The 27,954-nt window shown below is 45.9% G+C and overlaps 1 protein-coding gene across 3 annotated transcripts in view; it reads left to right on the top strand.

The window, feature by feature from the left end:
• The window catches only part of PDPR (pyruvate dehydrogenase phosphatase regulatory subunit), a 46,305-nt gene that overhangs the window by 13,288 nt on the left and 5,063 nt on the right, over positions 1 to 27,954 (top strand). For all 3 annotated transcript variants that reach the window (XM_055551315.1, XM_055551314.1, XM_055551316.1), the window contains exons 4-17: positions 3,213 to 3,294; positions 3,386 to 3,549; positions 4,336 to 4,457; positions 5,158 to 5,275; positions 6,013 to 6,162; positions 8,343 to 8,535; positions 11,251 to 11,375; positions 13,008 to 13,163; positions 14,942 to 15,075; positions 15,449 to 15,597; positions 16,077 to 16,189; positions 19,477 to 19,571; positions 21,178 to 21,267; positions 26,303 to 26,485. In XM_055551315.1, coding sequence (XP_055407290.1) covers positions 3,213 to 3,294; positions 3,386 to 3,549; positions 4,336 to 4,457; positions 5,158 to 5,275; positions 6,013 to 6,162; positions 8,343 to 8,535; positions 11,251 to 11,375; positions 13,008 to 13,163; positions 14,942 to 15,075; positions 15,449 to 15,597; positions 16,077 to 16,189; positions 19,477 to 19,571; positions 21,178 to 21,267; positions 26,303 to 26,485 — 1,874 coding nt within the window. The remainder of the gene's footprint in view (positions 1 to 3,212; positions 3,295 to 3,385; positions 3,550 to 4,335; positions 4,458 to 5,157; positions 5,276 to 6,012; positions 6,163 to 8,342; positions 8,536 to 11,250; positions 11,376 to 13,007; positions 13,164 to 14,941; positions 15,076 to 15,448; positions 15,598 to 16,076; positions 16,190 to 19,476; positions 19,572 to 21,177; positions 21,268 to 26,302; positions 26,486 to 27,954) is intronic.

Below are 27,954 nucleotides of genomic sequence, written 5' to 3'. Positions count from 1 at the left end.
ATACTTAATGGTATTTCTAACTATAAAGCACATACATGTGTTTCTCCTTACCTGTGTAATTAGGGGAGTAAGGACACAGACTATAAGCCACTTATTGGAGTAAGTAGGAGTCCCAAGAGCAGGAAAATGAATCTAAGACCATGATCCATATGGCAGCAAGGCAGTACTTTGTTGTAAGGTGATGTGTTAGCGAGAAGCCCAGAGTCAAAGCTAGTTTCATAGCTGATGAAGCAGTTTGGTGACCACAGTACTGTTAGGGGATGGTGAGGCCCAGTGCTGACGACAGGACGAGGCCTGCGTGCCATTCACATCACAGATACATCAAGATTAATGCTGACAAAGGATGGTAGCTTTTATTTTTGCCAACTGAAGCATAACCTTATTTGTAAATTGTAACTTAAGACTGAGTTTCTAGTAACTTAAACATGGTAGACACGGACCTAACTGTATTTCAGTCTTTTTCAGATGGATTTAATTTAATGACTTGAATCAGGCATTAACCAGGGTTTGGGTTAGAAGAGGGTCCACAACAGGCCCGGAGCGGGCACTGCTGACTCCTGGTCCCTTGGTTCAGTGACTCGTGCTTTGCTGCGCCTGGCACTCCTCCGCTGTTAGAGTCCAGAGGGATGGGGCTGCAGGCTTCTTTTCTGGAAGATCACTGAGTCTACCTTTGTTCTGGGTCACCGTCGGGAACCGCCTTTGGGCCTGATCTCTGTGGTGCCTGTGGGGCAGTGAGGAAGGCAGGCAGCCGAGAGCAAGGGCACCCCCAGTGTGTCACCCCAGTGCCACCCACCAGGCCGCAGTGAGACACGACGCGGGGGCCTCCCTGAGGAGGAGTCTGCTGTCCTCAGGACGGACGGGTGTGCACTCCCATGACCGCGGTCGTTCAGGGGACTGCTTGAGACATTAAATAAATGACATCTGTACAGCCTAGTTTGTTTTGGTTTTTTTTTGTTTGTTTTTTGCCTAGGAGCATGCAGGATCTTAGTTTTCCAACCAGGGGTCAGACTTTCCCCTGCCACCCTGCAGTGGAAATGCAGAGATTTAACAACCATTGGACCACTAGGGAAGTCCCAAAACCTAGATTTAATGGTACCATATAATAAGCTAATCTTCTGAAAATAGTTCACTCACATCTGTTAACTGCGTTCAACTCAGAGTTACTGGGTCACTTCAAGAGTCCTCATTATACAAAATTAGTTTCTACCGTGCTTCTTTTGTACCTGATAAAATTTTTGTCAGGTGACTGAATGTGATAATCTAAAAGTTTTAATAGTCTTCTGAAAGTATTTCATGTATTATTTGACCTTATAATAAGGATAGGTCATTCTTTTACAGTTAAAAAACCTAGATGCAGGTAGATTAAGCCACTTTACCAAGTTGATGACCAATTAATTTTTAAAAATATTTTGTGGGTTATAAGGAACTTTTAGAAAGTTTTAAATATATGTAATAAATTATTATGATAAATGTGAATAATACAGAAATATAAAAAGAAAAAGTCAACCTCCCCACTGAATACCCACCAAAAGGTTACCACTCTGTGGTTTGTTCATGTGTTCTTTATTTTAACCAAAATGAGATTGTATTAAGCATATCTGTACCTTGTTTTTTCCACTTAATATCTTCCACAAAAATATGCATGCATAAAATTAATGAAGTCCACACACAGAAATATTAATAATATAAATAATATATATATATAATATAAATAACATAATAATATAAATGTAAAAAGGAGGAGGAAGATGTCTATGAACTGCTGTGAAATGATCTCTGGGATACATTGTTACATGAGAAAACCAAGATGCTAAAAGCTATATAAAATGTACGCTTTTGTGTAAGAACTAAGAAGCAATAATAAAATATACATTATTTTGCAAATAAATATAGAAAGTATTGAGGTTGGCTGGGCTTCCCTGGAGGTTCTGCGGTAAAGAATCTGCCGGCCAGTGCAGGACACCAGAGTTCGATCCCTGGGTCAGGAAGATCCCCTGGAGAAGGAAGTGGCAACCCACTCCAGTATTCTTGCCTGGGAAATCCCATGGACAGAGGAGATCCTGGAGGGCTGTAGTCCATGGAGTCGCAGAAGAGTCAGACATGGCATAGCACCTAAACAACAACAGCTGAGGGTGGTCACCCCAGAGTAAGTGGGGACACGGTGCATGGTAGGGAAGTGGGGGGTAGTTGATATTTCTGGCTAGACAATGTATAGTTTTGACTTTTAGAATGATTTGGACATTCTCCATACTCAAATATAAAAAAAAACCTATCAGAATGGGAGGGAACCAACAGTGGAATACTAGCAGAAATAACATAGTTGCATTTCAGATGAATAACAGCTTTATTATGGGGGAAAAAAGAACAAACTTGGAGACTTCTGACCATAGTGTTTAACTCTACCTTCAGTGGAAGACAAACGGAACTGTGACCAAACATTGACCTGTACTTAGCAAGGTATTGTTCACAGGGTTATGAACATTGTTGTTTTCTGTGTATCCTAGGACAGAGCAAAGGAATAGATATAATGAGGATATGTCTAATACTTACAAAAACCAGGCTCTGAAATGATCATGACTGTATTTCCGTTTTAAAAAGACACCTGACTGATTCAAGCTTTTCTTCAGGAAAACTGATAGGACATTGCACTCTGAGGATTGTCATTGACTCAGGGGTCGTAGTGGTCACATCCAGTACGTTGACTGCAAACAGCAGGAATTCCCGGGGCTAAGCTGGGCAACAAGGAGCTTCTGGAAGGCCACTGGGGCCTGTGTGGAGTGGGAGGCAGCTGCAGCTGGAGGCAGAGTGGAGCCGGGTGGTGAGGACTCAGGCCCTCAGCTGGAAGCGGGGTGGGCTGGCCGGGACGCTGCTGCTCCTGAGATGAGAGGAGGGACCTCCGCCTTCTCTCCTGGCTCAAGCCCGTGTTCCAGGAGGCCAGACCGGCTGAGCGCAGGTCCCAGGCCTGCGGCTGCACTGAGGGCGGCCATCACCACGGTTAGTCCCTGCCAAGGACCGAGGAGAGAGGGCCTGGTTACCCAAAGTGGTGAAGGAGGGAGGGGTCGCAGTCCCTTCCCCCGCAGAGCTGCGGAGCTGAGCCCGTCTGGGTGGTGGCAGTCCAGGACTCGCCGCGGGGCCGCCTGAGTCTGGCGGGCTCCCACTGAGCCCCCGCAGGTGGCCCGGTCTGTCTGAGTTTGGGCTGCTTCTCCTTCCAGGTTACACTAGGACGGGCTCCATCTTTCTGGCCCAAACTCAGGACCGGCTCATCTCCCTGAAGCGCATCAACTCGAGGCTGAAGTACGTATGAGGCTGAGCCCGTCGCGACTTCCTGTCAGCTGACCTCTGCGGAGGCCGGGGAATGTCATTGTGCCCCTGTGTTCTGTGCCAGTGTCATAGGCATCCCCTGCGAGATCGTCTCCCCCAAGAAAGTGGCCGAGCTGCACCCTCTGCTCAACGTGCACGACCTGGTGGGGGCCATGCACGTCCCCGAGGACGCAGTGGTGTCCTCCGCCGACGTGGCGCTCGCCCTGGCCAGTGCCGCCTCCCAGAGCGGTGAGTGGGCGCGGGGTGAGGAAAGGGGTGGCCTCAGGAGAGCGGCTCAGCGGCGGCAGGGGCGCCAGCCAGCCTCTGCATGGAACTCGGGCTCGCGACTCTGAGTTTTTGTCTCAGCGCAGTACCTGTCAGCACGGTTTCCCTCGGGGCCACGCGTTTCTTGTTAAGTATCCTAGGCACTGCCTTCGGTCCTGCTAAGAGCATTTTAGGTGTAAGGGCCTTTTTCCCTGCACAGGACTTGAGATGCTCCAAGGCTGGCACATGCCTTGGGGATTTAATGCGCAGCTGCGGTCGTGTCCCGCGGTTGGAGTGAAGGAGGGGAAGGCTAATCTGCCGTGGTGTCCGCTCTGGATGAACTGCTTCGTGGTGTGGGTCGATCAGGATTGAGGAGGCCCTGTGGCACTGTTTCTCTCCTGCCCCTTTTATGATCCCTGGATTTTTGTTTGGCTGCGCCGTGCCCCTTGTGGGCCTTCAATTCCCAGCCAGGGATGGAACCCCGGCCCCGTGCAGTAGAAGCGTGGACCGGAACCACCGGACTGCCAGGGAAGTCCCATGATCCCTGAAATTTCATTATGCACTTCAGTTGGTTTTTTCAGTTGGCCTGGTCTTTTTAGTCTTGGGAAAGGCCCATTTCTGCCATCTCAGGATGTGGTTCCAGGAGTGTTTTGGATTCCAAAGTTAAAGCATGGACCTGGCCTTTTCAGTGTTTGTTGAGAAGCTGCTGCAAATGCCTGACTCTGAGACAGCAGATGACAACTCCCCAACTCTGTGTTTACCTTGGGACAGGTGTTCAGATCTATGACCGGACAAGTATTCTTCATGTTATGGTCAAAAAAGGTCAAGTCACGGGCGTGGAGACAGATAAAGGACAGATCCAGTGCCAGTACTTTGTCAACTGTGCTGGTCAGGTAGGTTAGTGACAAGACTGGGTCACTGACTTTCTTATTTAACTTTGTCTCCAGGATTTTGGGGCACAGAGGTAAGGCTAGTTTTCTGATGGACCAAGTGGGGCACACTGTTTCTTCTGTGGCCGGGAAAACTCGGAATCCCCGCCTCCAAATGGGAAGCCTGCCCTCACCCCTTGCGTGGAAGCCGGACGCCATCCCCCTCCTCCCCGGCCGAGGGGCAGCCCTGCTCAGGGAGGCCTGGAGAGTCAGTGCAGACAGCGCTCGGTCCCTGCTCCGGGCTGTGTGGTGGCTCGTGTCATCCCGCCACCCAGCAGACGAGCATTGGGGTGCCCCTGTGTCGGGAGCATGGGTTCTGTGTCAGGACCCTAAACCCTGCAGCTCTGAAGGCAGACTGTCCCTTGCCCCCCCTCCACGGTCTTAGGGGCAGCTGGGAGTACTTGCCACCACGTGGAGGTCTTCGTGGTTGGTGTTTGGGGTTCGCAGGGCCTGTCTCCCCACGGGCTCCTCTTCCGAGCTGGTCGCTCTGTCTTCTTTGCTCAGAAAGCAGATTCCGTGGCTCACCCGGAGTCAGCTTCCCACAGCTGATGTGGGAGCGGGAGCACCCAGGACCCGCTCGAAATGACACTTGTCTCAAGAGGCTGCCCTTGCTCACGCGTCTTTCTGTTCCTCTCCACCCACCCATCCCTCTGTGCATCTGTAGTGGGCATACGAGCTGGGTCTGTGCAGCGAGGAGCCGGTTAGCATCCCGTTACATGCCTGCGAACACTTCTACCTTCTGACTCGCCCCTGGGAGACCCCGCTGCCGAGCAGCACACCAAGTGAGGACTTGCGCTTTGTGTTCACTCTTGTCTCCTCGCCCCTGTTCCGTCCTCTGTCAAGAAGGCTTTCTGCTGAGGACAGACTGCACCCAGAAGAGTCCTTTCGTTTCATTTCTGGAGCATGTTACAGGGCGGTGGACCCCGTTCTAACTTGACTTGAATGTCTCTTTATGAAAGGATGGCCAAAGTGGGCGTACCATTTGTTTCTTTGTTTGCAAGCTAACTGTAGTCCCAGGCAGAAGTCTGAATTGTGCATGTTTGGAGTGTAACCTAGAGTTGACATAATGCTACCCATTGTGGAGATGTCACAGGTGAGCTCTAAACTCGGGCTGTTCAGTGACTCCCACTGCTGTAGGGAGGGTTCGATACCACTCTGAGGTCTTCATCCCTCAAGTGGACTCTGCAGCCCACTCTGTGAGGCTTTCATGTGGCACAGTGGCAGTTACGTGGTTTGATCCTGAGAACTTTTCTAGGTCAAAGTTTCTAGGTAAGTGATTGGTATAGGGGTAATCTGAAAAACAGTCTCCATGATAAATCTGGAAGGAGCATCCTCGCCCATACCAGGAAAAGCATTTTAAAGCTAATGATGCTTGTGTTTACTGAACGCTGCCTGGTTAATAAGGGCAATTTTAGGTGTTTTTGTTTAACTTCTTTTTCTGTCCATGTAGACAGCTGGCTTGCCTCTAAACCCTGTGTTCTCTTCTGCTCCCCACCCCCTTGTCATTTTTCCCTCTCAGCTGTTGTAGATGCCGATGGAAGAATTTATATTCGAAACTGGCAGGGTGGCATCCTGTCGGGGGGCTTTGAGAAAAACCCAAAACCAATTTTCACTGAGGGCAAGAACCAGCTGGAGATTCAGAATCTGCAGGAAGACTGGGATCATTTTGGTATGTAAACTAGATTTTAACATGAGAGCCTTATATTTGTCTAAGATGTTATACATTAAAGCCTTTTCAGGAACACAGGCATGTCTCATTTTATTGTGCTTCGCAGATACTGAGTTTTTTTTAATAAATTGAAGGTTTGTGGCAAACACTGCACTGAACAATTCTATTGGCACCATTTTCCAACAGCATTTTCTGACTTTGCATCTCTTGAATTTTGGCAATTACAGTAATACTGCAGGCTTTTTCACTGTTATGTGTGTTATTGGATCTGTGATTTGTGATCTGTGTATTTCTTCAGTCATCTACTTATTGTATTAATGATCTATCTGTTGTATCAGTGATCTATCTACTGCAAAAGATAGGATTCACTGAAGGTTTGGATAATAGCATATTTTAGCAGTAAGGTTTTTTTTTTACCTTTTTATAGTTTTAATGATATACTGAAGTCTGAGTGGAAATGGTTTTTAATGGCGTTTTTGAGATAAAATTGATGTACACAATATACAAGTTTCATGTGTACAAACAATAGAGCAGTTCTCAACTTTTAAAGGTTATGTCCCATTAATAGTTATGAAATACTATATTCTGTGTTGTACAATACATCCTTGTAGCTTATTTATTTCCTACATAGTACTTTGTACCTCTGTACCCTCTCCCCTTATCTTGCCCATTCCCACTTCCCTCTCCCACTGATAACCACAAGGCTGTATCCGTTTCTTTTCTGTTATATTCTCTAGTTTCTTTTCTTTTTAGATTCCACATATAGGTGATAACATACAGTATTTGTCTTTCTCTGACTCATTTCACTAAACATAATACCTTTCAAGTCTGTCCATGTTGTTGTAAGTAGCAAAAACAAATTTTTTAATAGCTGCATAGCAGTCCATTGTATATATATATACCACATCTGTTGATGGACACTTGATATGTATATTGGTATTGTGTTTTTGCTTTTTTTGTTTTTGGTGTTTTTTTCCCCACAAGGCTTGCAGGATTTTAATTTCCTGGCCAGCTGTTGAACTCCATGCACACACCAGTGAAAGTGTGGGGTCCTAACCCTGGACTCCCAAGGAATATCCTGTCCATTGGTTTTTTTAGACATAATTCTATTGAACATATAATACAATATAATTTTTATATGTGCTGTAACATAATTTTCATATGCGCTGAGGGAACCAAAACACTCACATAGCTCACTATGTTGCAGTGTTCACTTTATACAGTGGTCTGGAACCAAATCAAGGTATACCTGTGGCTCCTTATTTGATCTTTGTAACAACCCCATTTGGTTGTGCACGGAAGCTGTCTGGTCTAAGGATACAGTTACTGGCAAGCTGATTCAGAGACCTAAAGTTAAAATCGCGGTTAATTTTGCCTTCTCACTTTTTTGCCTAAATTCATTACTGAAATTTTAGGCTAGGAGGAAACCTACTTTTTTTTTTTGGAAACCTTCTTTTGATAGGACTTCATTTAAGATAAAAGAGGATTTTTAAAAGCGAAATTGTTAATATGTTCTTTTACTCAATTTTTAAATAATTTTAATTTATTTAATAGGCAATATAATCATTAATTCCAAATTCAAAAGGTATGAAAGTGTCTGTCATGAAGAGTGTCCTTTCTTCCACTTGAACTTAATTTTTTTTTTCCTTAATTTGGAGAAATTTCAGACTTTTACAAGTGAAGAGAATAACATACAGACGTCTCATGTCCCTGCTAGCCGGCTTCAGTCTGGCTTCATCTTGATCCCTGTCCACTGGATCTTTCCTGGGTGATGGACTAACCTTAAAACAAGCTGAGGATCTGTCTTTCGCAGCTGTTAGAACATAGGAAAACACTGCCTTTTATTGCATATCTCTTTGGGGCCTTTTAATTAAGAGCTTTTGTCTTACCACTGATGCCTATGAGATTTTATTTGGGGGCCACACATAGTATCTGCTCTTCCATAGCACCTTTCCTTTCTACAGAGTATCTTTTTTTCTCTGTCTTTATGACAAGAACTTTGTAGGGATGTCCCATAATTCCACCAAGGCTTCTGCTTCTGATAGATGGCCCGGTTGGCTCTTCTCAGAAAACCTCCCCAAGACACTTTGGGAAAGGAGCGGAAGGCGAGGCGTGTAGGGGAAGGCAGTTTTGAGGCCCCTCAAGCTGAGGACTGGGTTTGGGTCTGTTGTGTCGCTCAGAGCCCCTGCTGAGTTCCCTGCTGCGTCGGATGCCACAGCTGGAGACGCTGGAGATCGTGAAGTTGGTGAACTGCCCCGAGACCTTCACCCCAGACATGCGGTGCATCATGGGCGAGTCTCCCTCAGTGCGGGGCTACTTCGTCCTGGTGGGAATGAACTCTGCAGGCCTTTCGTTTGGTGGAGGAGCTGGAAAGTAAGTCCTTCCCACTCAGACTCGGCTTGCTGGGCTTCCTTCTTTCTTGTTCACATGGTCTGTGATGTACTTAATCCAGCATGTTCGTAGTAAGTGGACAACATGTGTCCATAGAGAGCTGTCCCTGTAAAGGTACTTGCCCCTTGTTGTAGGCACGTCACTGTGAACCCCTTTTTTGGAGTTAACCTGGGAACCAGTGGCATGTTCGTCTGTACTGCTGCTGCTGCTGCTGCTGCTAAGTCGCTTCAGTCGTGTCCGACTCTGTTCGACCCCATAGACGGCAGCCCACCAGGCCCTGCCGTCCACTTCAGTCATAACAAATGTTGGTCCTTTGAATGTGTTTGTTTCAGTTTGGAAGTAGTGATGGTGAGTGGAGTAGAAGATCATGCTCATCACCTAAGTTTTTATTTTAAAATTTGGTACTAATAAAAATAAAGCCAGTGTCAAAAGGACAATACTATAAAATTCCACCTATTTGAATACATAAGAGTAGTACACTTCATAGAGACAGACGTAGAATGGTGGTTGATGGGGGTGCAGGGGGTGGTCTCTGTTTACTGGATATAGTTTGTTTGGGAAGTGAAAAGAATTCTGGAGGTGAATGGTGGTGATCATTACAGACTGTGAAAATACTTCACATCCCTGATGTATGTACTTGTAAATGGTTGAGATGGTAAATTTCATATTGTCTGTATTTTACCACAATTTAAAAAAAATTTTTAATTAACTGACCAGTAAGTATACTTGGGTGAACTGTAGAATGGCTCTGAAGACAATTATGGATTAGAAGTTACCAAAAATGTTTGGAGCGAAAGTGATATGGCCATATAACTATATAACCTCCTGAGATGGCTGCTTTACAGGGGAAAAAAAAAATCAAAATGTATAGAGTACATTTGTATGTTTATTTTAGTCTTATTTCTTCATGCCTCTTGAGAAATTTGTATGCAGGTCAGGAAGCAACAGTTAGAACTGGACATGGAACAACAGACTGGTTCCAAATAGGAAAGGGAGTACGTCAAGGCTGTATATTGTCACCCTGCTTATTTAACTTATATGCAGAGTACATCATGAGAAACTCTGGGCTGGAAGAAGCACAAGCTGGAATCAAGATTGCCAGGAGAACTATCAATAACCTCAGATATGCAGATGACACCACCCTTATGGCAGAAAGTGAAGAGGAACTAAAAAGCCTCTTTTTTTTTTTTTTTTTAATTTTATTTTATTTTTAAACTTTACATAATTGTATTAGTTTTGCCAAATATCAAAATGAATCTGCCACAGGTATACATGTGTTCCCCATCCTGAACCCTCCTCCCTCCTCCCTCCCCATTCCATCCCTCTGGGTCGTCCCAGTGCACCAGCCCCAAGCATCCAGTATCGTGCATTGAACCTGGACTGGCAACTCATTTCATACATGATATTTTGGAGCCTATTATACTGAGTGAAGTAAGCCAGAAAGAAAAACACCAATACAGTATACTAACGCATATATATGGAATTTAGAAAGATGGTAACAATAACCCTGTGTACGAGACAGCAAAAGAGACACTGATGTATAGAACAGTCTTATGGACTCTGTGAGAGAGGGCGAGGGTGGGAAGATTTGGGAGAATGGCATTGAAACTTGTAAAAAGCCTCTTGATGAAGGTGAAAGAGGAGAGTGAAAAAGTTGGCTTAAAACTCAACATTCAGAAAACGAAGATCATGGCCTCTGGTCCCATCACTTCATGGGAAATAGATGGGGAAACAGTGGAAACAGTGTCAGTCTTTATTTTTCTGGGCTCCAAAATCACTGCAGATGGTGACTGCAGCCATGAAATTAAAAGACCCTTACTCCTTGGAAGAAAAGTTATGACCAACCTAGATAGCATATTGAAAAGCAGAGACATTACTTTACCAACAAAGGTCTGTCTAGTCAAGGCTATGGGTTTTCCTGTGGTCATGTATGGATGTGAGAGTTGGACTGTGAAGAAAGCTGAGCACCGAAGAATTGATGCTTTTGAACTGTGGTGTTGGAGAAGACTCTTGAGAGTCCCTTGGACTGCAAGGAGATCCACGCAGTCCATTCTGAAGGAGATCAGCCCTGGGATTTCTTTGGAAGGAATGATGCTAAAGCTGAAACTCCAGTACTTTGGCCACCTCATGTGAAGAGTTGACTCATTGGAAAAGACTCTGATGCTGGGAGGGATTGGGGGCAGGAGGAGAAGGGGACGACAGAGGATGAGATGGCTGGATGGCATCACTGACTCGATGGACGTGAGTCTGAGTGACCTCCAGGAGTTGGTGATGGACAGGGAGGCCTGGCGTGCTGCGATTCATGGGGTCGCAGAGCCGGACATGACTGAGCGACTGCGCTGACTGACTGACTTCATGCGTGTGTACTGAGTCACTCAGTCATGTCTGACTCTGCGACTCTGTAGACTGTAGCCCACCAGGCTCCGCTGTCCATGGGATTTCCCAGGCAAGAATACTGGAGTGGGCTGCCATGCCCTAATTCTTCCCAGGCAGTCTCACCATTAGTGCTCATGTCCTCATGGTGGTCTTGTGAGAGCAGTAGGTGGATCTCATTTGCTTCCTCCAGAAGTTAAGGGATTAGAGAATCGTTCAGCCAGTCTTGACAAGACAGGGTCTTTCGAGCCCATTGGTGCTTGAGTCCTAGTCCCACGCTGAGTGTCACGTTGCTGAGAGGCCTGGCAACTTCCCCCTTTGCAGGTACCTCGCTGAATGGATGGTGCATGGCTACCCCTCGGAAAACGTCTGGGAACTGGACCTGAAGCGGTTTGGAGCCCTCCAGAGCAGCCGAACCTTCCTGCGCCACCGTGTCATGGAGGTCATGCGTGAGTGAAGCTGCATCCCCACTGCCCCCTCCGCAGGCGTCTGACTGGCTGTGTCTCCACAGGGGCAGAGTCTTCCTCGGTTCTTCCTCAGTCGCTTCAAGTTGGGCTCCTGGCGTTTGACCGTTTCAGGCCTGTGTTGGGAGCATTGTACCCACGACATGTGTGAACTGTTTTGTTTTGTGTGCTGTACAGTACTTACCTCTGTGACCAGGAAGTGGACCGGGACGTACCGGGGTCACTCCTGTCGGGCTCGCAGCAGCAGCTGCTTGAACATTCTTGTCTTTGCCTTCTTTTCACTTTGTTGTGTCACAGTGAATGCTCGCTCTCCACTTGGTCTTTGAGATCGTAGTTTGCTTTCCAAGGCAGAGAATTTGTCAAGTTAGTCTCAAAGCACAAGTGACTCTCATCATCAACCCACCATATGCTCACCAGATAGGAAATCACGTCTCATGTAAATACCAGACATGCATTCCTGCTTTCTCTTTGTTTTTGCTTCTGACTTGGAAGGATTACTATCTTGTCTTGGCTTTTTATTTCCCAGTGAGCCCTTTAGAGATAGCTTTAAATATATATATATGTTTATGTCTAATTCATTCATTTTTGGCTGTGCTGGGTGTCCGGCGTTGCCTGTGGGCCTTTCTCGGTTACGGCAGGGAGGACTGCTCTGCTGTGGTGCGGTGGCTTCTCTTTGCAGAGCGCAGACTCCAGGCAACACCGGCTTCAGTGGTTGTGGTGCACGGGCTGGTAGCCGTATGTGTGACTGCCAAGATTTTTTATTTTCTGTGCAAATCGTAATGAAACTTGAGCTTCTTGAAGATACAGCACTTTGGGGGCCCTTCTCTGATTCTCATGAGTTGGAAGTTTCAGGCATGACAGAAAATGGGGAATTGGAAGGTAGAACCTAAAGCCCAGAAGAGCTCTGGGCAGTTCAGAGAGGGCAGCACACTTGCTTCTGCCTCAGCAAAGTACCTCTTGTTTGGCCTTGTGTGAAGTCCAGTCTTCTCTCTGGAAGACACTAAAGATCATGCTCTTTCTGGGTATTTTTACTTATTACTGTTGCAGATTGGACATTAGGAGAAGTGAATTCTGCCCCTAGCTTTGTTACGTAACAGTGTCAGTGGGACAGACTGCAACCTGTCAGGTTCCAGAGCCACCATATCAAGTACGCTGTGTGCCCTTTTGCTTCAGAAATGGTTAAATACTAGGGCAAGTGTGCGACAGGTCTGAGACTCCAACCACACAGGCACTGGAAAGAAGCAGGTGCCAATGTTTCACACTATGTAACCTCCTGTGTCCTGTGTAGACGTGAGCTTCATCCCTGCTGGGAGCTCGGCAAGGTTTAGAACCCTTTCTCCCATTGTTTCCACCTGCTAGCTTAAAAATAATTATAAACAAAGATCTGGAGTCGTGACGTGACTCACAGCTGTATAACTCTGTGGAGGGGCGACACCAGCTCTTACAATGCAATCCTTTCTTCTGGAACATTCCTGTCACACTGGGTATTGTTGGGAAGTTGGGCTACAGCAGCCTGGAAAGCATGCTCTTTTGAATGGAAGCAACTCCAGAGTCTCGTGGATATGGGTACTCAGCTCTGTGGCTTGGGCTCTCACGGCCTGCTCTTCCATCTCCTAGCTCTGCTCTACGACCTGAAGGTTCCCCGTTGGGACTTCCAGACTGGAAGGCAGTTACGCACCTCTCCTCTCTATGACCGGCTGGATGCACAGGGAGCCAGGTGGATGGAGAAACATGGATTCGAGAGGCCAAAGTACTTCATACCACCAGACAAGGGTAAGAAGGCACGTTCTCATTATTTGTTCTTTTTGTCCTAAGAATAATAAATCTGGGTTTGGTCTGGTTTTAAATCACGGATTTTTGGCTGTGTCAGGTCTCTGTTGCTGAGCTGGGGCGCTCTCAGCCGTGGCCCATGGGGGCCGCTCTCTGGTTGTGGTGCACGGGGTCTCGTTGCAGAGCACAGGCTCTAGGGCACGCGGGCTCCTGCTGGGGTCCAGCCCCGGCTGATCCAGGGTATTCGAAGCGGGGACGGCGTCGGCGAGGATCAGGATACAATAGCTTCAATTAGATATTAATTAGAGATGTAAAGAGTAATAGAATGAGGATAGCTCAGTAGGAAAATTCAGTGGAGAAAAGAGGCTGAGTAGCTTGGTTTACGCGGGAGACCAATAAAACTTCAAGACAAGAAGTTTGCACCACTTACGTAGGCCGCAGGCGTCCTTCCGTTCTCCCAAAGGAGAGGAGACTCTGAGGCCTCCCTGGTCGGATCTTAGAAGCCCAGGCATAATTAGTAAGCATGGCGGGTTCCGCGCTCCAGATGGAGACTCAGCCAGAGTGAGAGAGAGAGAGTGACATGGGGAGACCAGTCTTTCGAGGAACTGATCCCAATTCTTTATTTTCCATGGTCTACTTTTATACACTGAGATGTTATGCAAAAGTCACACGGGGTCAGCAGTCCTGACTTTTATCAAAGTCAGGTGCTTCATACAAATGTATACAGAGGTCTTAGGGGTGTTAGATCATCTTCTGGCCAGGGGGCCTGCTGACAATTTATGACCCTCTCCTTGTGACAGCGGTCAGTCAACCAGGACACTTATTTCTCCGGGGGTGATTATTCTTAAAACAGACGCCACCCAAATAAAGTTCCTATAGGGTGAGGGTATAGTGGGTTTTAGTTAAGGAAAGAATTTACTTAGCCTAAGGTCTAACGTGATTAATATCAAAGGTTAATATTTATTTCTTCTATATATTCATTAATGTGTGTAAGGGCAGGGGATGTGGACACTTAGCAACAAACATTGGCTCAACAAATGAAAAACTCTTCATCAATACAATTTCTAATCAGCCCATTATACTTATACTAATAGTTTTCTAACTTTTCTAAGGAACCTGTTTTTAGAAGGTTTAAAGCATCTCGTGCCTCTCACAGTTGGGAGGCTGTGAGCAATCACATGTGGCCGGACAAGCCTGTCAGGCAGGCCAGAGTACCTTCAGAGGAGTTTGTAGGTTAAAACACTCTTTGTCACGCCCAGGAGTTTTTATTAACTGGAGCTCTAAGTCAACTCCTTCTCCGAAAGAGGTGGTGGGGGATAGCCCCCCGTAAAGTCAGAGGTGTAGGTGAGAGCACAAAGTAGTAAAGCAGTCAGGCTCTGGTTATGGGGGTAGATACTCGAGGATTTCCAGGGGGACTCCTGAGGCTCTATCCTGCCTCTGCGTATGTCGAGCCTCCTTCATCATGACCTTTGCCACGGGCGGAGTGCCTCACTCTGGCCCCCAACAGGCTCTGGGAGTTGTGTGCACAGGTTTAGTTGCTCCATGGCATGTGGGATCTTCCTGGGTCAGGAATCAAGCCTGTGTCCCCTTATTGACAGGCAGATTCTTAACCACCGGACCACTAGGGAAGTCTTAAACCTTATTTTTAAATCAGTACAGCTCGACTGTGTTCCTGGAGAATAAATAATAAAAACCAATTATACTGTCCTAAGCTATCAAGGAAACTCACCAGGACAAATACCCTCCTTTTCCTTCTTCCTTTGGTTTTCTCTGTCCTATAGACCTCCTGGCCTTGGAGCAGAGCAAGACTTTCTACAAGCCAGACTGGTTTGAGATTGTGGAGTCCGAAGTCAAGTGCTGTAAGGAAGCCGTGTGTGTCATTGACATGTCCTCTTTCACAAAGTTTGAAATAACAGTAAGTATTTGAGAACCAAAAGAACAGACTTGGAAACATGCATGTTTATTATATGCCTGTTGTTTATCATCTGTCACTTCAAAACTGATTCTGTAAGAACGCGGGTATATTTTAGTGTGTCAACTGAATTATAACATTTTCTGGAATTTGTAGCTCTTTGTTTCTGATTCTTTCTCTGCTTGTAGAGGCCCATTTGACACTAGAATCAGTAGCTAGCTTACCTGAGCTCCTTGCAGTGGGGTGAATCTGCAGATGTTGTTGTACGAGGGCCAGCTAGTTGAATTTTCTCAGCAAGTGGCCTTGCACGTCAGGCCTCCTTGCCAGCCAGAGGTTCTTACATCTGTTATCTCTGTTTCATTTCCCAACCCTACAGTCCACCGGGGATCAGGCATTAGAAATTCTCCAGTACCTCTTCTCCAACGACCTTGACGTGCCCGTCGGCCACATCGTGCATACCGGCATGCTCAACGAGCGTGGTGGGTACGAAAACGACTGCAGCATAGCCCGGCTGAGCAAGCGCAGGTGAGCCAGGCGCCGCCCCGCTCCTTCCGCACATGGGCCCTAGACGGCGTGGCCACTTCTGCAGGACCCCGTTAATAACACTGAGAACAAAAAACATTTCATTAATGTATGGCCAGTTCATCAGCAGCGCCCGTGCACACGCACGCGCACACACACACCCCACTCCACCGCCCCACGAGGAGGGGGGAGAAAACGCACCAGATGATTTAAAACCTAGTGTGGAGAATTAGTTATTCTACTGGGAGAAGGTGCCTTATCTTACGTTAGTAGGCTGTGTGATTTCTTGGCACTAGCAGGACGCCAGAACCTTGCTTTGTCCTGATGTGGTGTGTCCTGGAAGGATGTGCTCTTGGCCCTTCCTGAAAGTGAAGAGACCGCTGGCCACGTTCTGTACATTGCATTGACTCTAGCTGAGAACCCGCTGCTTCCTGATCATTCTTCTGCCGCCTGGTTTTGATTACTTTTGGTCTCACTTTCAGTTTCTTCATGATTTCTCCAACCGACCAGCAGGTCCATTGTTGGGCTTGGCTTAAGAAGTACATGCCAGAAGACAGCAACCTGATTCTGGAGGACGTCACCTGGAAATACACTGGTAAGGGGCCCTTCAGGGTCAGGGGGCCCTCCGGGGTCGGCTGGCCCCGTAATCCAGGTTTGTCTTCTCCATTTGCCTTCTTCATATCTGATGTTCAGGAGTATCAGAATTAGCCTCTTATAAGAGGCTCCTGGTCATAGCCAGTCGATCCCTAGCGCTTCCCCATGTTATAAGTGAAGCGTGGGATGACTTATTGCTTCTCTGTTTGTGTTGTTACTGCTGTATCCCCTATAGTCAGCGTCAGATCAGATCAGTCGCTCAGTCGTGTCCGACTCTTTGCGACCCCATGAATCACAGCACGCCAGGCCTCCCTGTCCATCACCAACTCCCGGAGTTCACTCAGACTCACGTCCATCGAGTCAGTGATGCCACCCAGCCATCTCATCCTCTGTCGTCCCCTTCTCCTCCTGCCCCCAATCCCTCCCAGCATCAGAGTCTTTTCCAGTGAGTCAGCTCTTCACATGAGGTGGCCAAAGTACTGGAGTTTCAGCTTTAGCATCATTCCTTCCAAAGAAATCCCAGGGCTGATCTCCTTCAGAATGGACTGCTTGGATCTCCTTGCAGTCCAAGGGACTCTCAAGAGTCTTCTCCAACACCACCATTCAAAAGCATCAATTCTTCGGCGCTCAGCCTTCTTCACAGTCCAACTCTCTCATCCATACATGACCACTGGAAAACCCATAGCCTTGACTAGACGAACCTTTGTTGGCAAAGTAATGTCTCTGCTTTTGAATATGCTATCTAGGTTGATCATAACTTTCCTTCCAAGGAGTAAGCGTCTTTTAATTTCATGGCTGCAGTCACCATCTGCAGTGATTTTGGAGCCCAGAAAAATAAAGACTGACACTGTTTCTACTGTTTCCCCATCTATTTCCCATGAAGTGGTGGGACTGGATGCCATGATCTTCATTTTCTGAATGTTGAGCTTTAAGCCAACTTTTTCACTCTCCACTTTCACTTTCATCAAGAGGCTTTTGAGTTCCTCTTCACTTTCTGCCATAAGGGTGGTGTCATCTGCATATCTGAGGTTATTGATATTTCTCCCGGCAATCTTGATTCCAGTTTGTGTTTCTTTCAGTCCAGCATTTCTCATGATGTACTCTGCATATAAGTTAAATAAACAGGGTGACAATATACAGCCTTGACGAACTCCTTTTCCTATTTGGAACCAGTCTGTTGTTCCCATGTCCAGTTCTAACTGTTGCTTCCTGACCTGCATACAAATTTCTCAAGAGGCAGATCAGGTAGTCTGGGATTCCCATCTCTTTCAGAATTTTCCACAGTTTATTGTGATCCACACAGTCGAAGGCTTTGGCATAGTCAATAAAGCAGAAATAGATGTTTTTCTGGAACTCTCTTGCTTTTTCCATGATCCAGCGGATGTTGGCAATTTGATCTCTGGTTCCTCTGCCTTTTCTAAAACCAGCTTGAACATCAGGAAGTTCACGGTTCACATATTGCTGAAGCCTGGCTTGGAGGATTTTGAGCATTACTTTACTAGTGTGTGAGATGAGTGCAATTGTGCGGTAGTTTGAGCATTCTTTGGCATTGCCTTTCTTTGGGATTGGAATGAAAACTGACCTTTTCCAGTCCTGTGGCCACTGCTGAGTTTTCCAAATTTGCTGGCATATTGAGTGCAGCACTTTGACAGCATCATCTTTCAGGATTTGGAATAGCTCAACTGGAATTCCATTACCTCCACTAGCTTTGTTTGTAGTGATGCTTTCTAAGGCCCACTTGACTTCACATTCCAGGATGTCTGGCTCTAGGTCAGTGATCACACCATTGTGATCATCTGGGTTGTGAAGATCTTTTTTGTACAGTTCTTCTGGGTATTCTTGCCACCTCTTCTTAATATCTTCTGCTTCTGTTAGGTCCATACCATTTCTGTCCTTTATCGAGCTCATCTTTGCATGAAATGTTCCTTTGGTATCTCTGATTTTCTTGAAGAGATCCCTAGTCTTTCCCATTCTGTTGTTTTCCTCTATTTCTTTGCATTGATCACTGAAGAAGGCTTTCTTATCTCTTCTTGCTCTTCTTTGGAACTCTGCATTCAGATGTTTATATCTTTCCTTTTCTCCTTTGCTTTTTGCTTCTCTTCTTTTCACAGCTATTTGTAAGGCCTCCCCAGACAGCCATTTTGCTTTTTTGCATTTCTTTCCTACAGGAATGGTCTTGATCCCTGTCTCCTATACAGTGTCACGAACCTCATTCCATAGTTCATCAGGCACTCTATCTATCAGATCTAGTCACTTAAATCTATTTCTCACTTCTACTGTATAATCATAAGGGATTTGATTTAGGTCATACCTGAATGGTCTAGTGGTTTTCCCTACTTTCTTCATTTTAAGTCTGAATTTGGCAATAAGGAGTTCATGGTCTGAGCCACAGTCAGCTCCTGGTCTTGTTTTTGCTGACTGTATAGAGCTTCTCCATCTTTGGCTGCAAATCAGAGTGCAAATATTTGTTGAATTAACGGATGGCTCATTATTAAATTATTTTAATTCATCATGTAAGTATTGTTTTCGTCACAATTTCCCCTTAGTTTTTGGTTTTTTTTAGTAAGTAAATGCTTCTTAAGGATAGTTAACTTATTTCCTGATTATCTCCCCCTCAGCAGTCCTCTCATGGAGCAGCCCTTTCTCTTCTGACCCCTAATTCCAGCTTAGCCCCTCCCTGCTTCTCACTTAAAGGACCCTTGCCTCGCCTCCACTAGAGGCGAGTTCATCGTAGCAAATATGATGGCCTTCTTGCTACCAGATTGGAAAACTAGAAGCTTAGGGAAGCCAGCCTGTTTTCCAGTCTGTCTGAGGGTATCTGATATATGATGTGCTCAGCTGCTGTCACAGATCCCGGCTAAGGGGCAGCTCTCCTCGGGCTCTCCTGTTACTGATTTGTGTTTGGGGCTTTTCCATCACACAGCTGTACTGGAAAGAGGAGGGGAGCGGGACCTATGCAGGTGTTCAGGGCCAGCCCTGGGAGTGGACTCCTGTCCTCTGGCCTCATGCTCCCAGTCTCCCGGCAGAGGAGGCTGTAGAGGCTCGTCTTCCTTTGTACCCAGGAAAAGGCCACAACTGACCAGGCTCTCACATGCCAGGAGTCAGTGGCAGCACTTAGCAGCCTTGTCAGGAGAAGTGTGTTTGCCTAGGACTGCCTAAACACAGGAAGGTTTTCATGGTCTTGCCACCCAGACCCGGCCATAGGTGAGCAAGTCCAGAACAGACCTTCCCCATTGGCTCAGCTGTTCACCTGGAGCAGCCAGACATGTCCTGTTCTTTCCCCTTTAGCCCTCAACCTGATTGGTCCTCGAGCTGTGGACGTGCTGTCCGAGTTGTCCTATGCCCCTATGACTCCAGACCACTTCCCAAGTCTGTTTTGCAAGGTGAGTACTGGAAAACTTCTAGTTTTTAAATAAGCAGGGAATGTTCTTGTATAGAGATTACAATTACATGTTCTCATTATGGTGTTAACATCCACAGAGTGTGTTCTTATGTTAAGCAAACAAAATGAGTATATCCACTGTTTTCCATTCTTGACAGTCTTCTTATTTAATAAACTTGATGTCGTTAAAGTGGACCTAACTTTTCTCAATATCAGTTCTATATATTTTTTGCTTTCTGTGAAAGTGAAAGTCGCTCAGTCGTGTCCGACTCTTTGACCCCATAGACTGTATAGTCCACGGAATTCTCCAGGCCAGAATACTGGAGTGGGTAGCCTTTCTCTTCTCCAGGGGGATCTTCCCAACCCAGGGATCAAACCCAGGTCTCCCACATTGCAGGCGGATTCTATACCAGCTGAGCCACAAGGAAGCCCAAGAAGATTGGAGTGGGTAGCCTATCCCTTCTCCAGGCGATCTTCCCGACCCAGGAATTGAGCCGGGGTCTCCTGCATTCAGGCAGATTCTTTCCCAGCTGACCTACCAGGGAAGCCAGTGGATTACATTCTTATGTTGTAATATTATGAAACTGATGCCAAGAAACACCAGCCGAGGTCAGGTCGCTTCTCTCCATGCAGAGCTTCCTCTTTTCCACACACAAAGTAACTTCTGTGTATGTGGTGCTCCTTCAGATAAGAAATGGCTAGGTGAATCCCTAAACAACAGACGTAGCTTTCTTTCTTATACTTGGCAACTAGATGTGAGTGAAACAAAGTGCAGCTGAGTGAAAGGAAGGACAGCTGAACGCTCTGGGAAGCAGCAGATGGAGAGGTCCGCACAGACGGCTGTTTTGGCAACTGTCACAGGCAGCTCTGGGACGGTTACTGACGGGGTGCTCTTTGAAGTTCAGACTGAAGTCAGGTTCCTCTTAAGTGACTTCACAGCTCTCTCTTCTCTGTGGCACAGTTAAAGCAGCAGAAAGCTCTGTTAGCTGTCGGCCGGCCCTGTCAGAGCCCTTTCTTTGCTCGGAAGAGGCTTGCCCACGCCTTTGTGCCTCGGCACACTGCCCCAGCCTGCTCCCCACGGAAGCGGCCTGCTGGGGGCCGTCTGGGGCTCCGCACACCCCGCCACAGAGCGCGGTTGAGTCAGAGGCCCTTTTGGGTCACTGCTGCTGGAAACATGTTCAGAACACGGGGAGCTCAGTGTCTGCCCCCAGGGTAGCAGGTGAACCAGCGTCGTCTCTGGGGCAGGTGCCCAGGGCTGGTCTGCCAGGGAACATTTGCCTGCTCTTCATAGCTCCTGACGTCTTGACTAAAACTACAGCAGATCTTCAGCAGGACTTTGTGGAGAGAAGTGTTTCCTGCTTGTCCAAGACTGCCTCCACTCCCCCAGCGGCTGGACTGGCACTCCTCAGCTGGGCGTTGAGAGGCTGGGCTATGCGCCTAGTGACCCCATTGCCTGGAAACAGACCATCAGGGAAGAAATTGTTTCATTCACATGTGTCTGTCTCCTCCAGGGTCAGACGCAGGGAGGGTGCAGAGCTAATGAGAGGGCTCCTGAGACCTTCATCCTCTGACACCTCCACGGTGACCCCCTCCCTTGGTCTCCACAGGAGATGAGCGTGGGCTACGCCAACGGGATCCGGGTGATGAGCATGACGCACACAGGCGAGCCGGGGTTCATGCTCTACATCCCCATAGAGGTGAGCGCCACGGGGCGGGGGTAGGGGGGCGCAGAGGGCCCGTCTGCCAGCCTTCCTCGCTGTGGCTGGCTGCGTGAGAGAGGGTGTGACATTTTTACTGTTTTCTGTAGGTCTAGAACATTCACATGGTCTAAAATTAAACATCTCTAAAATGTGTTCAGCGCCACTGACCAGTTCTCACCAGCCACCAGGAGTGATATAATTGTTAGTTTATATCACGTCAGAGTTTTGTACGTATGGAAGCAAGTTCAAAGACATCTTCACAACCCCTTTTTAGAAACACAAGTGGAAGCATACTGCACTTCTTCATCTTGATTGTTTTACCTAACAGTTTACAGATCTTAGGTCCCTGCCAGGACCTAAGAAAGAGCTTCCTTTTCCTTTTTTCCTTCATTTTTTAATTAAAGTGCTACAGTATTCCATTATATAGTTGAATCATTTATTTTAAAAATATTTATTTGGCTGTGCTGGGTCTTAGTTGCAACATGTGGGATCTTGAGTCTGTTGCAGCACATTCTCTGACCAGGGATGGAACCCAGGCCTCCTGCATTGGGAGTGCAGAGTCTTAGCCACTGGACCCCCAGGGAAGGCCCTGAATCATAGTTTAACTAGTCTGCTATTAATAGACATTTATGGAGTTTCTCATCCTTGGCTGTTATAAAAAGTTCCGCAGTGAACAAGAGTCCCTTTTTCTTTTGCTTGCACCAGCACCAGGTTCTCACTCTTGGGCCGATGGGTGCAAGCAGTTTGTCAGTGAGGTTTTATGCAAGAGATCAAGCTGCTTTTCAAAACCGGGCTCCCTCTGAGTAAAAGCCTGTCCGCAGGCCCGCACTGCTCTGCCTGCCCTTCTCGGGGCTGCTCCTATCTCCCGTCTTCCTGGCTCTCGCTCCCGGCCCTTCACTCCCTGCTGGGCGAGCGTCTGAAGCCTCGGGGCCTTTCCGCCTGCCCTCAGCTGTCCTTGGCAGTCCGTCCTTCATAGCGCCACCAGGCTGAGGGCCACACCTGCTTCAGGTCTGCTCACGCCTCGCCTTCTTGATGAGACCTTCTTTAAAGCTGCATCCACCAGCCCCCTCCTCCCTAGCCCCCTTCCCTGTTTTTCTTCAGGGTGCTTACCAGTGTCTCTCAGAATATAAATTTTCTTTATTTTGTTCAACAGTTTACCCGTTTTAAATACAGGTTTGCTGAACGCAGAGTTATTTAACTTCTGTATCACCAGCACAGAGGAGCTTGGCACGTAGTAAATGCTTATTAAGTGCTGTATGAATGAATGTTCTGGCTCTATCTTTTGTCCATTTATGTATTAAATTATTAGTCTTTTTACCTAATTTCTCTGAACCAGACAGTCCTTACTGTTAAGTTGTAAATTTTTTTTTCCATTTGTCTTGATTTGTTGTTGTTGTTGTTGTTTTTACCATGTTGAAGGGTTTTTTTCATTTTACTTTTTATTATGGAAAATGTTCCGTATGTTGCAAAAACAAATTTATTTTTTTGGTAGGTGAATTGATCAACCTTTTGTGGCTTCCAAACTTTGATACATAGAACGGGCTTCCCCACCCCAGAGTTATAAAATTTTTCCTCTTTTCTTCTGGTGTTTTCAGGTTTTTTTATTTTTTAATTTATTTATAGTTTGTGTTATTGCTATTTAGGGGTTTGTGGAGCTTTTTAAATATTTAAATGCACCAACCTTTTGCACTGTCTCTTGGTACACTTTATGAGCTATTTTTTCTAACATGGATAACCAATCAGCATGAGATTCTACCTTTATCACATACCAAGTTGCTACATTTGGGTATATTTCTGGACCTTTATTCTGTTTTGTTTATCCAGGACCACATTATCTTAATTATTGAGTCTTTATTGTTCATTTTAATACTTGGTAATGCTTTCCTCCTTCACAGCTTGGAAAACTGTGGAAAATAATTCCTATTTCCTTATGCTCCCTCATAAACATTTATAATCATCTAGTTAAAAACACCCTGATTTTGGGGGTTGTGTTATGTTTGTCAGTTAGGAAGAGTTGACATTCTTACGTGTGTTGAATATTACAATCAGAATGTACCTTTTTTATTTGGGTTTGTGTGTGTGTGTTGTGGTCCTTTAATGGACCGGAACCTGGTAATCCGGAGTCGACAATAAGAAAGTGAAAGAGAGAAAGAAGCTAATATTCCCTGGTTTAACGCAGAGAACCAATAAAACCCTTGAACAGGGCTTGCACCGCTCATGAAGGCACAGGGTGTCCTCTCGAAGAGGTCTTGAAAGCCCAGGCAGGAGAGTAAGCTTGGCGGGTTTCCACGCTCCAGAGAATTAGCTGGAGGGAGAGAGAGAGAGAGAAAGAAAGACACGGGGACCCAAGCCTCTGGTGGAGCAAGGGTGCTTTAATGATCTTTCTGTGAGTATATATAGGCTATTGTGCAAGGAATTTCTTTCAACAATGATAAAGATCAGAAAACCAGACGTACAGCAACTGTTATCAAGGAAACAAGGAATTAACAGTGGTCATAATGTCAGAAGACAATCCATATCTCAAGAAAGAGGGTCGTGACTAAGCAGTTTTGTCGTAAGGAGAATGTTTACTGAAGGAACCTCAGTCCTGGGAGCAGCGTGCCGCCACAGTCGTTACCAGGAACTGATAAGTAACAGAGGATTTATGAGAGACAGAAAAGAGCACACAGGAATCTTCCTGTTAAACATTCTGTAACATGTGTGTGTGACCTTCAGAGGTATTTTGAAGTTTTCCTCATGTAGATGTTATAAATTTATATGAATAATATTTTGGTGGTGTTGCTATTGTGAATAGGAAGGGTATCTTTATTCTAGTATCTTCTAGGTGATTATGATTTCTAAAAGCTTTTTTCTTCTGTTTATTAATGCTTTAACCTGTTTTCTTCCTTAACTGTCTTACTGTTTATAGCTGTTTTTTAGTTGTTTCTCTGGAATTGCCAGAGTTCAGTCTGACCATATACAAATAGTAATCATTTTTCTTGTTTCTTAACAATTTTTATTCCTGCATTTTCTTTCCTGTGTCCAGTTGTGACAAGTAGCACTGATCCTCAGCATCCTCACGTTCTTGACATCAGTCATGTTACTCATGGTATTAGGTTTCCTTTTAATTATTACATGAAGCATGGATTTGCCATCCCATGAAATTTCATCTTCTTTTTCACACTCAAATGTTACAATTTGAGAAGAGCTGATACACATATAGCTGGCACATTTTGCCTGTACCGACGGGATCAACTGTGACTATCAGGTCACTGAGGTGTGACCACCCGCTCCCAGGTCATTAATCAGCAAAGCCCATCAGGAGGGGGAAGCTCTGTTTCCCACCTGATTCTCTTGGGCTGGTCCCATTCTTATTCATGTTTTCCATGAGTCCAAGAGGTAATTTTTGCACTGCTTGGGTTCTTTTCAAGCTGGTTTTTGTCCTCAAGAAGGTTATACTTGTCTCTTAGAGGAGATGGCTTCCAGAAGCATGGTGGCAGACGGCAGATTGTTTACCCTCAATCCCTGGCATTTAGTGAGAAAGTGAGTAAACGGTGGGGACCTACTTTTCCCTTTGCTCTTCTCTAGTCCAAGACTAGTAACTTGCTTTCAGTTTTTCCTCCTCTGTCTTCCTCTTAACTCAGACACAGCATTCAGCTTGAGACACTGAACCCACCTAAGATACGCCTCATTCTTACTCTCCTTGCCCAGCCAGTCCCCACTGGTCTCCTCCACCCACCTTTGCTGTCTCCAATGTTTGACTTACACACATACCACAGGCTGTGTTGTACCAATAGCTCAGACTCCCTTGTCCACATCTAAAATCGTCTTGACCACATTGTTCTGTTTAGTCAAGGCCTGTTTGGCTGCAGTAGTACAGTTTATAGAGCCATATACATCAAAGAATTGCAATACCAATGAAGCTGCTTTTCCTTGTTCCCCCCAGTTATATTGAGATATAATTTATATACATCATTGTTTAAGATTAAGGTGGACAGTATAATGGATTGAGTTACATAGACTTAGCATTCACTATCTCATACAGCTTCAATAAAAAAGAAAGAAAAATTGTTTTCCTGTGATAACTCCTCTCAGGATTTACTCTTAACTTTGATATGTATCAGACAGCAGTGTCAACTGTAGTCACATGGTGGACACTACGTCCCTAGTACCTACCTTACAAGGAAGTTTGTACCTTTTGACCACCTTCCTCCAGTCCTCACCCCTCTACCTACCAGTAACCACCTGGTCTCTTGTCTATGAGTTTGGATGCTATTTGGGGTTTTTTTGGGTGGTTTTTTTTTTTTTAAAGATTCTACACATAAGTGTGGATTATATAACATCTGTCTTTCTCATTTTTCTGTGTCTTGTTTTCTCTGAGTTATAGTTTTTAAAGTAAACAGTATAGTTGTTGTTGGGCTTTAGGCTTAACATAGTATGTTTAGATTATTTGCTTTCAATTTGGAAAACTTTCTCCTCATTTAAGTTGGAAAACTTTCTGCTCATTTAAGTTATCTGGTACTTAAACATATCTGGAACCGAAAACGAAGCAGTGTGAGAGACTGGATGCTGCGGGACGTGGTAGGAGGGCTCTGCTTTCTGGGGTCCTCTGTGACCTGCTCTAGGGCTGAGATGCCACAGTTGGTGTGACAGATCAGAGTTGTGCATGCACACCTAGAGTTACGTGCAATACTAGTTTCACAGCGTGGGCCAGTGCACGAGGGAAGGACCAGGGTTGGGGAGCAGGGGCAAGAGAACACAGTGGGGAGAAAGCGTGGCTGCCGGAGAGGCGGTTACGAGATTGGTTGTTTGCTGAATGGTAAGAGAGCTTCTGTGAGTTATGTCGTGCTGCTGTGTACTTAGATCCTAGACATTCTAGAGAAGTGAAGAGACGGGTGCTGCTTTCCTGGAGCTTAAGTCTGGGCTGTGGCAATGGGGCTCCTGAGGATTATAGCCAACCTCCTGCCCTGTCCAGGTAGCAGGGACAGCCAGCTGCGCGCCATCTTCAGTGCTGAAGGTCTGCTCATTACTGACCTCTCGTCTCTCCCTCTAGTACGCCCTGCACGTGTACAATGAAGTGATGAGCGTGGGGCAGAAATACGGAATACGGAATGCTGGGTATTACGCTCTTCGTAGTCTCCGAATTGAGAAGTTTTTTGCCTTCTGGGGTCAGGACTTAAACAACCTCACCACACCCCTGGAATGCGGAGGAGAGTCTCGGGTGAAGTTAGACAAGGTATTGTACTCGTGTGCTTACTCCACTCCGCCCTCAGCTCTCCAGGCAGGGAGCCTGCAGGAGAACAGGTGTGCAGGGGCTGAGGCCTCAGGATGCCTGAGGGATAAAACACTGACTAAGGAAACACGGCAGATAGACAACACGTGTTTGGGGCACTGCGCTCTGTTTTAGACTGAGTGCTTTCTGGGCAGTTTTTCAGAGTTGGTTATGGCGAGTCATTAACCTGCCACAAACATGTACAAATGAGTCACATTACATTCAACTTCCTGATTTTTTTCTTTTCAAAATTAATATATGAAAATGCTCTTTTTATTTTTTTATTTTATTTTATTTTGAAAATGCTCTTTTTAAATCACCATTTAAGAGGATAAAATTCTCTTTCCCCGCTCGGAGCCCCCCAGCCCTCCTGCCAGCTTGACCAGAAGCACCAGTGCCCTGTCTCCCTGTAGAGCATCCGTGCAGAGCACGCAGAGGAGTCTCCCTTCACTGCTTTCTTAATTGCGGTGCTTGGACCCTACACACTTGGTATATTGCACCTGACTTTTTTCACTTAACAAAATCTCTTAACAGTCATTCTCTACCAAACAACATAGTAGACCTCTGCTGCTCTTTTTGAGTGATTAGATAAGTATTTTTCTCTGATATAAAATTAAAGAATATTCAGTTTGGAAAATAGGGAAAAACAAATTTAAAATCACTCATTTTTTTTTTTCAGACACAATCACTGTTAAGTTTATTTTAGGGAAGAATGAGGGGAAGGGATAGTTGGGGAGTTTGGGATGGATATGAACACACAGCTATATTTAAAATAGATAACCAACAAGGACTTACTGTATAGCCTAAGGAACTCTGCTCAGTTTTAAGTGGCAGCCTGGGGCGGTGGGTAGGGGATAGACACATATATGGATCTGTATATGGATACATATATATGGATAGACACATATATGGATCTGTATATGGATATATATATATGGCTGAGTCCCTTCACTGTTCACCTGAAACTATCACAACATTGTTATCTGGCTATCAGTCCAGTTCACTTCAGTTGCTCAGTCATGTCTGACTCTTTGCGACCCCATGGACTATAGCACACCAGGCCTCCCTGTCCGTCACCAACTCCCAGAGTTTGCTCAAACTCATGTCCATCGAGTCGGTGATGCCATCCAACCATCTCATCCTCTGTCGTCCCCTTCTCCTCCTGCCTTCAGTCTTTCCCAACATCAGGGTCTTTTCCAGTGAGTCAGCTCTTCGCATCAGGTGGCCAAAGTATTGGAGGTTCAGCATCAGTCCTTCCAATGAATATTCAGGACTGATTTCCTTTAGGATGGACTGGTTTGAGCTCTTTGTAGTCCAAGGGACTGCAATTGGCTATATTCCAATTAATTGGCTAATCAATTAATATATCCCAATTAATTGTAATATTATATTGGAGTTAATAATATTCCAGATAATTGGAATATAATATCCCA

Source organism: Bubalus kerabau, chromosome 17 (genome assembly GCF_029407905.1).
Source record: "Bubalus kerabau isolate K-KA32 ecotype Philippines breed swamp buffalo chromosome 17, PCC_UOA_SB_1v2, whole genome shotgun sequence".
Taxonomy (NCBI): Eukaryota; Metazoa; Chordata; class Mammalia; order Artiodactyla; family Bovidae; genus Bubalus; species Bubalus kerabau.
Note: the sequence above shows the minus strand (reverse complement) of the source record. Positions and strands in the feature narration are given on the sequence as shown.